The 15,367-nt window shown below is 37.1% G+C and overlaps 1 protein-coding gene across 1 annotated transcript in view; it reads right to left on the minus strand.

Annotated features, from left to right (window-relative positions):
* Positions 1 to 11,569: 11,569 nt before the first annotated feature.
* Positions 11,570 to 15,367, minus strand: part of LOC131160358 (putative ALA-interacting subunit 2) — a 61,102-nt gene continuing 57,304 nt past the window's right edge. The window contains exons 8-9 of the mRNA XM_058115977.1: positions 13,015 to 13,304; positions 11,570 to 12,002 (exon numbers count right to left, since the gene is read on the minus strand). Of these exons, the coding sequence (XP_057971960.1) occupies positions 11,960 to 12,002; positions 13,015 to 13,304 (333 nt within the window). The 3' untranslated portion in view covers positions 11,570 to 11,959. The remainder of the gene's footprint in view (positions 12,003 to 13,014; positions 13,305 to 15,367) is intronic.

Raw genomic sequence — 15,367 nt, forward strand, 5'->3', positions numbered from 1 at the left:
TTTGTGACTTGTCCATCTACTAGGTATAACTCGGTTTCCAAGAGGTAGAACTGGACTTATGGGCTGCACATGACCCACCCCCCTTCTTGAGTTGTTGCTCCACTTTGATGACCATGTGCACCATATTTCCCAACTCCATATAATGCTGCATCTCTACCTTATCTTGGATTTCCCAGTTTAATCCAAGTAAAAACCTCGCCATTGTAGCCTCTCAATCTTCCTCTACATTAGCCCGGATCATAGCAATCTCCATCTCCTTGTAGTAATCTTCTACGCTCCGGCTTCCCTGTCTAAGGCCTTGTAGCTTTTTGTATGACTTTCGGTAGTAGTAACTTGGAACGAACCACTTTCTCATCATTGTTTTCATCTCCTCCCATGTCTCTATTGGTCGTTCTCTATTCTGCTTCTTGTTTATAACAAGATGTTCCCACCAAGTAAAAGCATAGTCAGAAAATTCAATCACAACTAATTTTTACCTTCTTTGTTTTGGAATAGTTGTGGCCGTCAAATACGAAATCCATCTTCTTCTCTCACTAAAGGTATGCTTCAGGGTCGGATCTACCTTGAAATGACAGGATCTCCATCTTAATACTACCCAAGTTGTTATCTTCTCGGTTCCTAACTTCTCTAAACCACCCTCCATGTCTCCTATTACTAACAATAGAATCCTGATGATCTTCTTCATCAAAACCAGCCCCGTAAAGGCTGTTCATCTTCAACCCTCACTTTCCTCAGTTGAACTCTTTCCCTTCTACACACATTAGGGCCATTTTGTGGCTGCTTCTCACGTGTATTCTCCATCTGATCTATTCGTTTGTGAACCTGCTCCAGTTCCAACTTCATCACACGCCTCATCTCACTCATTATGGCCTCCATAAACAATTTTGGATCAACCAGTTCTATAGCATCTTCGGCAACGCTCTTAGCACTATTGTGAGACATGCTGCAGAGCAAAGTTTGAAAGAAAATGACCTCACAATTCTCTCCCTTACGTGTTTACACTCAAGAATGTGAATCACTCTAAACTAGTGTTTCACTCAAAAAAAAAATACGTGGCTTTTAACTCTCTAATGTTCTCACCACTCTTGCCTTTTTCCACTCAAAAATTCTCTTCCAGTTCTTTTGAAACTAAACAATACTTCAAAATTTCCAGAAACAATTAACCAAGAACTCATCAAGGAATTTCAGGTTTTAAAAGCAAGAATACAAAGAACACGGCTGATTAGATTTTTGAAAGCAAAAAATAGCAAAACATCCACACACAAAAATGTTTGATTTTGGGGTGAGGTGATTTTCGAGCTTATTGGAACCAAAATGAATGAGAACAAGCAAATTTTTTTCCTTCATTTTTTTTTTAATGATCAGTAACTGGCTTTTGATAATAACAAAATAAGATTTCGAAATAAACTAGAACAAAAAAAATATGAGCAGAATGGGGTTGGAAATTCAGCTAAACTAGGGTATGCGAACCGAATTTAGAAACAATAAGAACACAAAATAAAGAAACAAAAGAAAGGTTTTAAGAGATAGGAAAACTTGAACTAGAACCTATGCTATGATACCAAGTGATGCAAATCCCGCCAAAATAAAGAGATCTAACAATGAAAAGGAACCCAAGATCGTTCTACGTTCAGAATTGAAGGATAGACCTCGACCTGTTGTTTACGACAAACAAGAACCTTGGTATATATGACCTCAACCCATTGTTTATTGTGAAACAAGAACCTCAATATAAGGAAGTCGCCACAAACGGTGGTGGAAAACCGTTTGATAAGTCGTTAGTGAATGCCACGGGAAATCCCGATAAGTTTGAATAGTTTTTCAAAGAACAACAGAGAAAATACTCTCACAATTTACTAAATAAAGATCTGCCTCCTCTCGTTGCATTAGATGCCTATTTAAAAGGCTGGCCATTACAAGGAAAATTCCTAAAATAGTTATCCTAATTAAGGCTGAAATCTGGTAAAGAAATAACTCTTACTCGCCTAAAAGAAAAAAAGACAATCAGCCCTTTAATTGGCTGATCACATGCCTAAAATAGAAAAGAAAAGTGGGGAGCTTTAAATGCCTGTGTTATCAACCATGCACGCCCAAAAAATTCAAAACAAATAAAAGGAAAGTAAATGGCATGCAAGCCTTACAATCAGACCCCAAAAAAAAGGAGTATTCTTAAACATGCCAATTTAAGCTTAGCCTTGACCAAATTCTTCTAGAACTTGAATCATATTGATGAATCTTTGTTGCTCACCTTGGCCATGCTCAATGGGCCTCCACAAATTTTCTTGAGTTCATGCCTCTTGAATCAGTTCGTTAAGTACAACTTTAAACTTCCTTGCTCGTGCTCTCGTAACAGGCCCAACTGGGACTTGAACTAGTTCCTTTGAAGTTGTGCTATGATTTGCATCACTTCATGCACAAATCGAAACAGGAATTGAAATCTACTCTACTCCTAATCTAAAGTGGCTCTCATTGACATCTTAAGTTTGTCACTAACTTAAGAGGCCAAAGAGGAACCCAAAGCTTGTGTTCGTAGCGAATACTTATAGGTTCTAGGGTTTACAAGATTTTTCTTACAAGTTAGGAGAGTTTGCAGCAAATCTCATGCAGAAGATCGTCGCTATCGACCAAGTCGCCCCTCTGTCATTCTTGTGTGCGCCCTAGTCGAGACTCGTGGGAAATCAGGCATTCGAATATTTTATATCTTCGACTACGTCACGCCTCAGGGTCTTGCTGGTCAAGATCATGGTCGATACTTGCAGGATCTCGATCTTCAAGAAATCTCAGGAACTTGACATGGTCACCCTTTGAGGTTTCTTGGTCGAACACTTCGTCGAAGCTCTCGGTATTTCTGCTCTCAATTCCGTATCATTATCTCGACGTGGTCACCCAAGAGAGTCACTTGGTCGAGGACTTGGTCGAACCTCACAGCATTCTGATCTCAGTCTAAACCTTGGAACCTATGATGGAAGACTAAGTCGCCCCTATGTGTTGCTGGTCACACCACATGATCGAGCATCATTTTCTTGTCCTCTGATGATCTAAAGCTTCCGGAGCTTGCCTAAGCATCTGATTTGAGCTTTGAGCCCTCCAAATCCTCTTTAGCTTCTCGTAATGCCTAATGCCATGGTTTTAACCTATTTTTCCTGAAAAGACAAACAAACCTTACATAACTCTGGGCAAATACATAGTAAAATGAGGATAAACAAAAATAAATGAGGATATAAAATCATGTATTTTAGGGACTCATCACGACCACATTCCTTACACACAAATGTACTTCCGAACCCTGATTCTCTGTGTCGTAGACCTCTGAGGGTTTTTTTTTTACTTTGCTTTCCCTAAAAAAAAAATAAAGGTAGTAACTATGCAGTTTCAATTTTTGTGTCTTCTTAGAGTCTTATCCACCCTTTTTGCCTTTCTTGTTTGTGGAAATTGCCATGCAACACTTCCATCCTTTGGCACCCCCATACCGAAATCCGATCTTGAAAAAGTTCATCTAACCTTTAAGGTTTATTACCTTTCTTTAAGCATATTCAGTTCTAGGTCATCAAATCCTAGAGGTTTTTCCTTCACCTTCTTAAATGAGGCAGTCAGGTTAGAATCATCAAATATATTAACTCTTTTAAAGTTAATTCAAATCTCCAAAGTCTCCCCTCTTTCAAAGTCTTTCAAATCTTTGAGGACCATCATCACTTTTGTTTAAGAATGATAGGTCAGGTCCATCCTTTTTGTCTTTCATAACTCAAGGTCATCAAACCCTTGAGGACAAGTCAGTTTGAGGTCACCAAACCCTTAAAGAGAGGTCAATTTAGGGTTATCTAGCCTTTTCATAATTCATTCGAGATTTATTATTCCAATTCTTGTCCAAGCACACGCAATGGATCCTAGCTTGATTTTTTTTTTTTTTTTTTTCATGCAGGTCTTGCCCTGGCACATGTAATGGCTCCTAACTTCAAGATTTTTCATTCTAAATCTTTCCCTAGTGCATATAATGGCTCCTGGCTTCAAATTTTTTCACACAGATCTTGCCTTAGTGCATATAATGGCTGTCATTTCCACACACTTTTTGCACTTCGAGTCTTGTCCTGGCGCATGTAATAGCTCGTGACTTTTAGATTTTTATTCTAGATCTTGACCAAGCACATGTAATGGCTCCGGGCTTCAATTTTTTTTCACACAAATCTTGCCTTAGAGCATGTAATGGCTCTCATTTTCACACACTTTTTGCCCTTCAAGTTTTGCTCTGGCCCATGTAATGGCTCCTGACTTCTAGATTTTTATTCCAAGTCTTACCCAAGCACATGCAATGGCTCCTGACTTCAACTTTTTTTTTCTTGTGGGTCGTACCCTGGCACATGTAATAGCTCTCATTTCCATGCACGTTTTGCACTTTGGGTCTTGCCCAAGCATATAATGGCTTCCGACTTCCAAATTTTTATTCCAAGACTTGCCCAAGTGCATGTAATGCCTTTTAGCTTCAATTTTTAAGGGTATTTCCAATTTTGTCTATCGGGGTCCATTTCAACATCACAAACTTTTTTGTTTTCACACCAAAGGGCTTTTAACAATCTTAATGTTCTGAAAGAGTACAAAAATAAATATAAATAAAGAAGATTGTTTTTCCATATTTTATTTGATTGAATCAAAAAGAAACTTTAGGATTGCTGAATCTGAATCACATATGGGAAAATAAAATCCTTCTCAAATTCTATTATAATAATAACATCAATTCTGAGTCTCTGGACACCCATAATAGAAATTGTTACACAAATATCTATATCTAATCGGATATCTTATCTATTTATCTACAGAGGGATAAGAGATTCTGAGGAAATTATTGTGCTTCTATTTTCTATTCAATTGCCCTCGTGCATGTAATGGCTCCCATTTCTATACGCTTTTTGCACTTCGATTCTTGCCCTAGCACACGTAATGGCTCCCGAATTCAAGATGTTGCATTCCAAGTCTTGCCCCAACATATGTTATGACTCCTAGCTTCAAATGTTTTCATGTAGGTCTTGTCTCTGTTTATGTAATGGCTCTCATTTCTACACACTTTTTTCACTTTGGGTCTTGCCTTGACTCTTGTAATGGCTCTTGACTTCCATATTCTTATTCCAGGTCTTGTCCAAGCACATGTAATGGCTCCTGCCATTTATTAGCTCCCATTTCCACACACTATTTGCATTTCAAGTCTTACCCTAGCACAAGTAATGACTTCCTATTTCACGGACTTTGCACACAGGTCTTTTCCTAGCACTTGTAATGGCTCTCAACTTCACACACTTTTAGCTTTTTGGGTTTTACCCTCGTCTTTATTACGACATTCGTGTTTACATTAGTTTCATTCGATAAAGGTTACTATTGCTATGAGCAATCTATCCTTACAAGTTCGTGGCCTCGTTGGCTTTGTTGTTCAATCAAAATGGGGCAACTTTTTCTTTATCTAATGCCTTCATACGAAGACATTAGTCAAAGAGGGACATTTTTCGATGCCCATTTTTTACTGATAGGATTTTTTGCAGTGATTAGCATACTTATGAGAGGTTTAACCCCCTCTAGTGGGGGCTTTAATTATGTTCTAGAACCCCTCAAGGGCTTAGTGTAATGTGGACCTTTATTTGGGTTTAGTGGGCTTTTTTTTAGGCCAACATGACTTCAAAAGTACTCCCAAGCACCCCGACGAGCAGGGAGTAATTTTCCTATGCCCTAGGGACACTCTGGGGGTTTTGAGTTTTTTAAGCCTCTAGCCCTAGTTTTGCCTATAAATAGATACATAATAGAAAAAGTGGAGGAAGATAGGAGAGAGAGAGAGAGAGAGAGATTGGAGGCCCATAGCTAGGGCCTTAATTTGATCCATACGTCTTCCAACTTTTCAATAGTTGCAATCGTCTCCATTTGATATCCATCTTGACGATCGATCAGCTTATCCTCCCCCTCTTTATCTATCGCACAGAATTCTAGTGTTTTTTTAGTGGCCCCAAAGCTTAGAGCCTCCCGATCTATGCTCCTTGAACATGGAGATGTGGCGTTCGCGCACACAACAACTTTCGTGATCCTTCAATGGCCAGTTAGTTGATTTGATGACACCTTTGTTCTCTTTCCTTTGCTTTTCTCAATGTCTCCTCACAACACTTTAGAGGATCCGAATTGAAGGTTTTGATGGGCGCCGAATCAAAGTTGATTCTATGTCCTTTGAGATACTTTGTTCTTCTATTGTTCTTCCCTAATTTGGACTAAGAACTCACTACAGATCATCCTCATGGTTGTGTTCTTTGAATTATCGATTGTTGTGCAGTCGGTAGACTAGACGTGATTGTATTTGGTTCCTTCATCGGATTCAAGCATTATTTTTTGGCTCTAATTCGATTTTTAATTGAGTGGTTGATATTCTGCAGTATTGAGATGATCTGTTGAAGATCGTGGGTCTACAGTTTTGCTCTTTTGGTGAACTTGAAATCTAGGAATTGTCTTATTTGAACTTGTTGCCCGGTTTCAATCATGTTTTAAGTTGTTGAAAATTTTTCCTTGTATTGATAAGTTTGCACATTGATTTTGCTATTTTGGAATTGTTTTTGTGATAAAGTTTTAGTGATGGAGGAACAAAATGCTTGTAGGATGATAAGTTATGGAATGTTTCATGTGGTTCACGGCCACATGATGCCTTACAACTGCCTGTGCACAGGAATATAAGTATTGCACTTCACCTAACTATTATCATTATCTTTTTTATTTTCTACTTTCCTTTTGTTTTTGTTCTTTTATTCATCTCATTGCTATTCACTCATAGGAAAAGTTTAAAATTAAAAAAAATTTAAAATATTTTTAAAATAATTTCACTGGGGGTTGTTTTCGAGGCTACTTGCTTTAGGGTTTTATTGCACAAGTAAAAATTATAAACTCAAAAATAAATCTAAAAATGGATTAAAGCGAGTTAGGCAAAAATAAAAAGGAAAATAGATTCTTTATATACACAAAGTGTGAATCCAATATGTTTTCTAATTTGTGGTTTGGTGGTTAGGTTCACATTGTTTTTGTGTAGTTGTGAACCCACCGTGTTTGTTGCCATAGGGCATTGTTGTTGAGTGGAGCATTGATTATGCATGATAACACCTTCCCATATGGGATGATAATTCAATTACATTGTCTGAGATGTTGCGCATTCAAGCATACCTTTCTTCTTTTATATACGATGAGTCTTGTGATTTCTTGAGTTTATTACATGGATAAACCTTGGGAATTCTTTGTATGCTTAGCCCAACTTATGATGGGATGGCAAGGAAAATTTCACCGTATGTTGGTCTTTTCCTTCTCGTCCCTAGGTAGAGACAAGCCCTCTCTCTTAAGCCGGTATGAATGAATGGGATGCTTGAACCACAGGACCGAGACACTAAAGGCATATTTGGAACTCCTCTTTTTATCAAATATCCTTTTCAAAAGATCCTTCAAATTGTTTCTTTCTATGGCCAATGATGAATTTAGCAAATTTTCAAAAGAATCTCCATGTTTTGTCATCAAAAAGAAACTTCCATTTTTTCAAAAAAAAAATGTCAGACATCCCTTTCTTAATGAATGATTTCCAATCAAAGAGATCCCATCGTTCCTCTTCAAATTTTTATCAACAAACGAAGGATTTCCCAAAATCCCACATTTAAGGGTTGAACCCAATCAATCATTAAAACTGTTATTGATAATTAAGAGATTTTCAAATCTCTGATTGGGTTAACCTCAATCATTAAAATCCTAATTGACAATCAGGGTTCAAAATTCTTCATTTAAGGGTTGATCCTAATCAATCATTAGAACCCTGATTGACAGCTAGGAGATTTTCAAATCTCTCATTAAGAGTTTATCTCAATCATTAAATTTTGATTGACAATCGAAAAATTTTCCAATCTCCCATTTAAAGGTTGACTCCATTCAATCATCAAAACCCTAATTAACAGTCAGGAGATTTTCAAATCCCCCGTTTAAGGATTAAACTTCAATCAATCATTAAAGCCCTGATAGATAATTAGTAGATTTTCAAATCTCCCATTTAGGGGTTGACTAAATTAATCATTAAAACCTTGATTGACAATCAAGGGATTTTCAAATCTTATTTAAGGGTCTAATCTAATTAATCATTCAAACCTTGATTGTCAATCAGGAGACTTTTCATCTTTCATTTATAATTGAATTTAATCAAATCCTAATTGGCAATTAGGAGATTTTACAAATCCTTCGCCAATGGTTGACTTCAATCACATCTAAATCCTCATTACCAATTAAGAGGCTTTGCATACTTATTAATAATTGATTGACTTCAACTCTCATAAAACCCTAATTTTCAATCAAGAGTTTTTCCAATCCATTCCCTCTTCAATTCTTGATTTCCTTCAAGGATACAATCCCTATCTTCATTAAAACCTGATGTCCATCTGGAGATTTCAATCCCGTCAGCATTGAACTCTTAAATTTCAATCACTATGACCAAAATTTTCATTAATCCAATACTCAATCAATTTATGCATCTAATCAAGCCCCTAATTGAGTTCAGATATTTTAATGTTGACTTTCCCTTAATCCTAACTTTCAAAGGAAATAGTCATCTTTGAATTTTTTTTTTTTTTTTTTGGCAATCAATTGAAACATTTTCTATCATTTCCTCTTTTATTTTATGTTTCAAAATTTAGGGTATTTGAGGCCAAACTCCCATTTTCAAACAAAAGCATGTCAGGGTTTTCAACTCTATTGTTTGGACTCTTGGGCAGTGATGCTTCACTAAATGACCCAAAAAAGGAACTTTTTTTCTTTTCTTTCCTTTATTCTTAGTTAGGACACATTCACACACACACACACACACACACATAGAGGTGCTGGTTGACTAATCTCCCTTAGAATGGTTAGTCTACCACCTTCCCTACACATAAATATACTCTCAAACTCTTATTCTCTGTGTTGTAGACCTCTCAGGGTTTTTTCCTTTGTTTTCCCTAAACACAAAAATAATAAAGGTGGCTACTCTACATTTTCAACCATTGTATCTTCTAAGAGTCTTATGAACCCTTGTTTGACATTCTTTTTTAGGGGATCGCCATGCAACACTCCCATTTGTCAGCTAACTCCCGGACCAAAATCCAGTGTCGACACCCCCAATCTCTCTAACATAAATACATACTATCTTCAATACCCCAAATTATTGGTAGAAAGTGGAAGCTTTCTCCTCTCCATCTTGAAGTAAAGCTCTGAAATCTCTATAGTATAAGAGTGCAAGTTAGGCATGTACTCCAACATTATTAAGCATAGCATTGGCCAATGTCTTAAAAGCATCTATCTTTTATTTTCCTTCACCTAAACTAAAAGGATAACTGGGGTTGCATGGACCTACCATTTCTTCTATCTTTAGAATGATCAAGAAATCCCTAAATTAATAAGTTAAATAATTTATTCCTCTCAAACAGAGCAATCTTCCTTGCTTAACAAACCTCCCTCTATGATGTTACCCTTCTTAAGGAAATAATTAGTTTTCATATTAGGGCTAGCCCTTAGCAAGTAACCAACCTCTACAAAATATTGACCTTGATAGGGAGCCCCTTATAAGTAAGCTATGTCCCACCATAAAGCTAGCCCTCATGAAATCCTCCCTAAGGAAGATAGCCCTGTAAGACCCAATCCTACAAAAGTAAGCCTTTGAAAGGACCAGCCCCTATGCTCCCCCAACCCTAGCCAAGATCAAGCCTTGTTTGGGCTATCATTTGCTAAGGATTCAACCCCTATAAAGGAGCAAACCTCCAAATGTGCCAACCTCTATAAGGGAACCAAACCTTGGAAGAGCTAATCGCTATATGGTGCAGGATCTTCCACAAGTTGATATGTTAAATATATTCCATATATGGAAACACCCACTAACACACAAAAACTCACATATGCACACACATGCAATTTCCCTTATATTGAATTAAATAAAGTTTTTTTAAAAAAAAAAAAGACTAGGGAAAGGTTAAAATGAGTTTGTCTCATTTTTCAACTCCACACTCCATTTTGTCTACTCTTTTTGAGCTATCCTTAACTCGAGAATGTAGGTTTTTTAGTGCTTGGGGGTAATGGTGTAGAGATCTTTTCTCTCCCTTCGCAGTGTCTTTTATATCATTCCTATTATGTACTTTCCCTACTATGTCACATCTATTGAACTATCTTGCATTATGTTTTAAGAATACTATGAGATTGTCCCGTTTTTATAATTGTCATGCTATGTAGCACAAGCTCATGATGACATGGGCCCAAGTGCCAAGGGCTCACTGGACACAACATTATGGGCACTAGTGAGCCCCTAATATGTGGTCTGTGTCATCATGGGCCTGCAATGTTAAGCACTTTCCTTTTTGCAAACTCAAGCTATATCTTTTACTAAATTTCCTTCGCAACATTTTCTTTTCCATATAGAACAAATTTTGATGATCAAGGAACTTCTTTAGTACTTTGCATATAGAAACCAAATGAAAGGGAGTTTAGGCGCAACGGTAAGGTTGTCGCCTTGTGACCTAAAGGTCATGAGTTCGAGACGTGGAAACAGTCTTGCAAAAATGCAAGATAAAGTTGCGTACTATAAACCTATTGTCGTATGCCCCTTTCCTAGACCCTGCATATGCGAGAACTTTATGTATCAGACTACCCTATTATATAGGAACGAAATGTTAATGCATGAATTTTTTTATATTTGTTTTATATTATAAAATTGGCCAACAATGCACTTGCATGTGCATAATTATGAACTAATTGTTACCCATCCTTTATTTGTAAGAGGTTTGCGCGCACTTAAGATTAATCGGCGAGACCTTTCAAGCAATCTTGATTCCAAGAATGTTTGAAGAGTCTTGGTTTGGAGGGTCTGAATCAAAGTGGGTTATAGCTTTTTCCCTAGACTACTCTAGTGCCTGCTACATGCTATTGTGGCTTCTTAGTCAACTTAACCATGTGTTACCACCCATTAGATCAAACAATATATTTCCTGCTCAACATTTAAGTCTAAATGTAAATTCTTATGCAAACACACACAAATCCCCTTTTAACTTGGAATCTTTTGTTTGGGATTCCCTCTAACCATCAAACTCCTTAACCTATCATCTCTCATGTTTGAGCTTCCTATGTATTGCCTAGTTCTCTAGAACAAACATTACTTGTATATGTAGAATGCAAACTCTTCACCCCTTTCAAGCACACCCACTTCTACATTGATCCATTATCATTGATTGTTATTCTTTGTTTGCCTGCTTGTCTCTGCAAGAGACCGAATTTTGCAAAGACCATAAGATCTTAATTCAACAACGTTATCAACCACCATAACAAGTAAAGCTCTACCAAAAAATCATCAATATAAGAGTTTCGTACTACTAATATGATGCCCTGTAACTTGGCAAGACCTACTAGGTGCAAAAATGTCCAATAAATGTTTTTACAAATTTTTTTTTTTTTTTTTAAAACATGCAGCATTTTTCTAATGTTTTTAATAGAACTATAAAAAATAAAAAATAAATTATTCTTCATAATTAGTGCCCCAATACTCTTCCTTCACTCAAGCGGATAGAGGTTTAGAAAAAATAAATTAAATAAATAATTGTTGAAACCCCAAACCAACCAGACACTACATAAAATCTTCAACAGATACATTAGCAATAAACAGCTCATTAAGTGCTCTGCCACCAACAGCACCTTCATCTCTATCCCAAAAGAGCACCCCTTGAAACATAAGCACGACTTCACACTTCCAAAACAAGGAATAATAATTCAAATTAATCACAAGTATCACTTATAATGTCACTGTTTACATGAACAGCAGCTTCGAATTGGCATGGCTTCCTTGCATTTTCCAAACGGAAGACCCCTATTCTCTTTCCTGCTAACTTCCACACCCACTCAAAAAATTGGAATTATGAACCCAAAATAATAGTAATGCAGCAGTACCTTTTCAACTGGAAATTCATTTCTTATACCAAGACATATAGGACACGTCCCCATAAGGTCTGCAAACAGAAAGAGAACAGAAGATAGAAAGCATGCGTTAAGGCTTTCACAACAAACTTGGGAACATCAGTATCTAGCAGCCCTTCAAAAAACTAGGATAATTCATGCATAATCTTATAGATTATGCTTGACTCTTCAAATGTCTATTCCTAATAATATATTGATAACAAAATAAACTAATAGATCATAAATAAAATTTTGCTTTCGCAATAAAGCAAATGGCAATGCAAAAATTTTTTATTAACCATAACATGGCCAAAATTTTTACCATGGGAAAGTATACGCTGTCTTATTCCATGTTGGATTAAATAACACAAGCTTTTGCATGAATGATATGTTTCTAAATTATTATATCCCTATACAATTTTCGTTACATTCCCGTATTATTACATTTTTATTTATAAACCAAATCGGTATCCAATATATAGCTCAATAGAAAAATAACTTACACATTGCACATGTCGTGGTATTATCCAAGTACCACCAATGCGAATTATCTTTAAAAAGTAAGCGTGTGATGGGGATGGAGATTGAAAGAAGTTTCAACATGCAAAATACATAGCAACTGTGCTGAACCAGGAACTTGTGTTATTTAAATAAGCAAGGAAAAGTCACAAAGGTGAGAAAAGATCAAGGTAAAGCAGTTGAATTGCCCCATGGCAATGATATTGATATGAAATATTATAACTCAAGGTCATGAGTGAACCCATGGAAATAAAGTCACAATATGGAAAAAACCATTAGTCTCAGTCATTCTAATTTTTTATTTCTTAAAAAAATGTAATACACAGTGAATTGTAAAGCTAGACAATGGAACTCATAAATTCAATAAAAAAAAACTTCAACGCAAATCAATAATGTGTGCCATTACAAAACACAGGAAGGAATTTTGTGTAGTCACAAACACATCAACCATCTTGAGCTCCATGGATGTATGCTGTTTAAATTAAGGTGCCAAGTGGATATATGCAGAGATATTAAGCAGATGTGCTGGCATACATAGACATGTACCTTGGATTTTTCACATGAAGCAACATGAAAGTAATGGAGATGAATATACAGGAAACGCCAACAGAAATGTAGGCAATCCCGAGGAAGTCATTCTTTCCTCCCAACCAGCTAGATGTTGAAAGAACTAGCTTCTTTTTGCCACCAAAACTGTAAGTGTTGTAGTTGTTCAAGAGTCTGACTTCTATGACATCATCTTCCTCTAAATCCTCATCAATTCTTCCATACAATTTCCGGAAGCTAGGAAGGGCCGCACTACGCATCCACACAATGAGATCCTCTTGATCGCTTAACTAATAGATATGACCATCGCCCCACAAGGAAAAAAGGAAACGAGAAAATTTGTCAAAGCTTGATTTCTAGCGAAAAAATGTCAAAAGAAGTTTTATTAGAACAGGGGAAGAAGTATTCATTTCCCCGCTGCACATGGAACGCATGCAGATGATTGACCTTGTAATGGGGTATAAACTTAACAAAGATATGCCTGAACAAAACAAATACATTTTCAATAGAACATAATAAACAGGAACAGTTCGGCATTTTGCGCCTTGGTTACACATATGATCCATTAAATGGTGTCACGCTGTGCCCATTGCATGTAAATCCAAAAATAGAGGACATGAAAATTTCATCCTATTTATATAAGTCAATTACAAAACCATCTTGACTGGAATTAAAAAATTATATTGGACAACAATATCAAGGATGGTAACTTTCATTTGTTCCTCTTGTTCAGCTAATTCTCAAAAACCAAGTATCCATAAACTATCATGCATTAATTATATGGGTTAAGTTAAATATTCTGTGCTCGAAAAAAGCTAGTCATGTAGTATATATTAGGGATAGTGATAAGATAAAAAAGTATATAAACAGCAAGTGGATTGATTACAAAAGGTTATTGCAAATTTTGTGCAAGCGACAGAATATTCAAGAAATTAAATATTATGCTTTTAGAATTTAAGCATTCAAGAATTTTGCTCTTCTGCATCTAGTGGGGAGCAGCACTTTGGACATTTCACCAAGCAGTGTCCTTATTTGACATACTTATCTCTTGCTCTCTACCTCCCAAAGTTTTTCTTCTAGGATTTCCGCCATTGAAGACTTCTTCGGAAGAATCAGCACCGAGTCTTGATGGCAACAGGATCTCTCATTAAGAAGTTCCCATGGATTCAAAAAGAGATGACAGAACAGATGCATAAATGTTGGATCCAGATTGAAGGAAAGACCTCCAATCTGAGGCTGTACAAAGTGGCAGGCAGTTCTCATCTTTTCATCCTCAAATATAATCAATCTCGCATTAGGTAGTGCGATTTCCTACAGTTGCAGCTAACTAGTTTTCTGATGGTTTGTTGATCTTTGGAGGATCATGAAAGGGTTTTTGTTTGTGTGCCGTATGGGATGGCGATTCACTTAACAGAGGTGGCAAAGTTTCTAGACTTAGGGATAGGGTGGAAAGGGAAGAGATATTCGGTGTTCATACCCGGTGGCTTAAAAGGTGATGGTGGCAAAGCTTTGGTAATGAGTTTTGTGAGTTGGCTAGGGATCTCTGTCCTAATGCTGATGAAAAAGGTGAAGAAAGCAAGTGAGTTCACCAATCATGGAGTCCGGTGGTGGTGGCAAAGAAGAACGGCGAAGGGGAAGGGTAAGAGCGTAAATGAAGTGGTGTGTCATGGAGTCGGGCTGTGGTGGCAAGGAAAGGTCATATTTGTACTCAATGTGGTGGTGAGTTACATTGAGTTGCATTTGAAGAAGCCTGGGCCTTCATCACCAGAAGCCATGAAGTCTCATCTAGAGACAATGATCCATACAGCCAAGGCAGCTAGGGCTGCGGAAGGAGCCGCAAGGTTGGTAGATGTGACTATGTTTTCTCTTGGGAAGGATGAGGAGACGAAGATCGGTCAAGATGTTTGTTGAATGTCTCATGGACTTGGGCCAATTACTTGAAAAAAGGAGTTTCTTTTGCAGCCAAGTTGAGCCAGTCACTCAAGCAGGCCCTTTGTCTTTGATGTAGCACCTACTGTGAAAGATGTTCTCCCACTACGCTTCATCAACTCCTTTTACTTGCAAGCTCAATGCTCTCCTCGCCACCAATGTCACTGCATCAGGGGCTAAATATTCCTCCTCAAAAATGTCCTCCAATGGTGGTATGTAGTGTGATTATTGACGGTGGTAGTTGTACTAATGCTGCAAGCACAATTATGGTGGAAAAATTGGGACTACACGTGATGAAGAACCCAAGACCGTACAAGTTGCAATGGTTAAATGATAGTGGTGAGATAAGGGTGAACAAGCAGGTGTTAGTTGCATTTCAAATCGGTAAATACGAAGATGAAGTGTTGTGTGATGTAGTATTGAT

Source organism: Malania oleifera, chromosome 7, assembly GCF_029873635.1.
Source record: "Malania oleifera isolate guangnan ecotype guangnan chromosome 7, ASM2987363v1, whole genome shotgun sequence".
In the NCBI taxonomy this organism is placed as follows: domain Eukaryota; kingdom Viridiplantae; phylum Streptophyta; class Magnoliopsida; order Santalales; family Ximeniaceae; genus Malania; species Malania oleifera.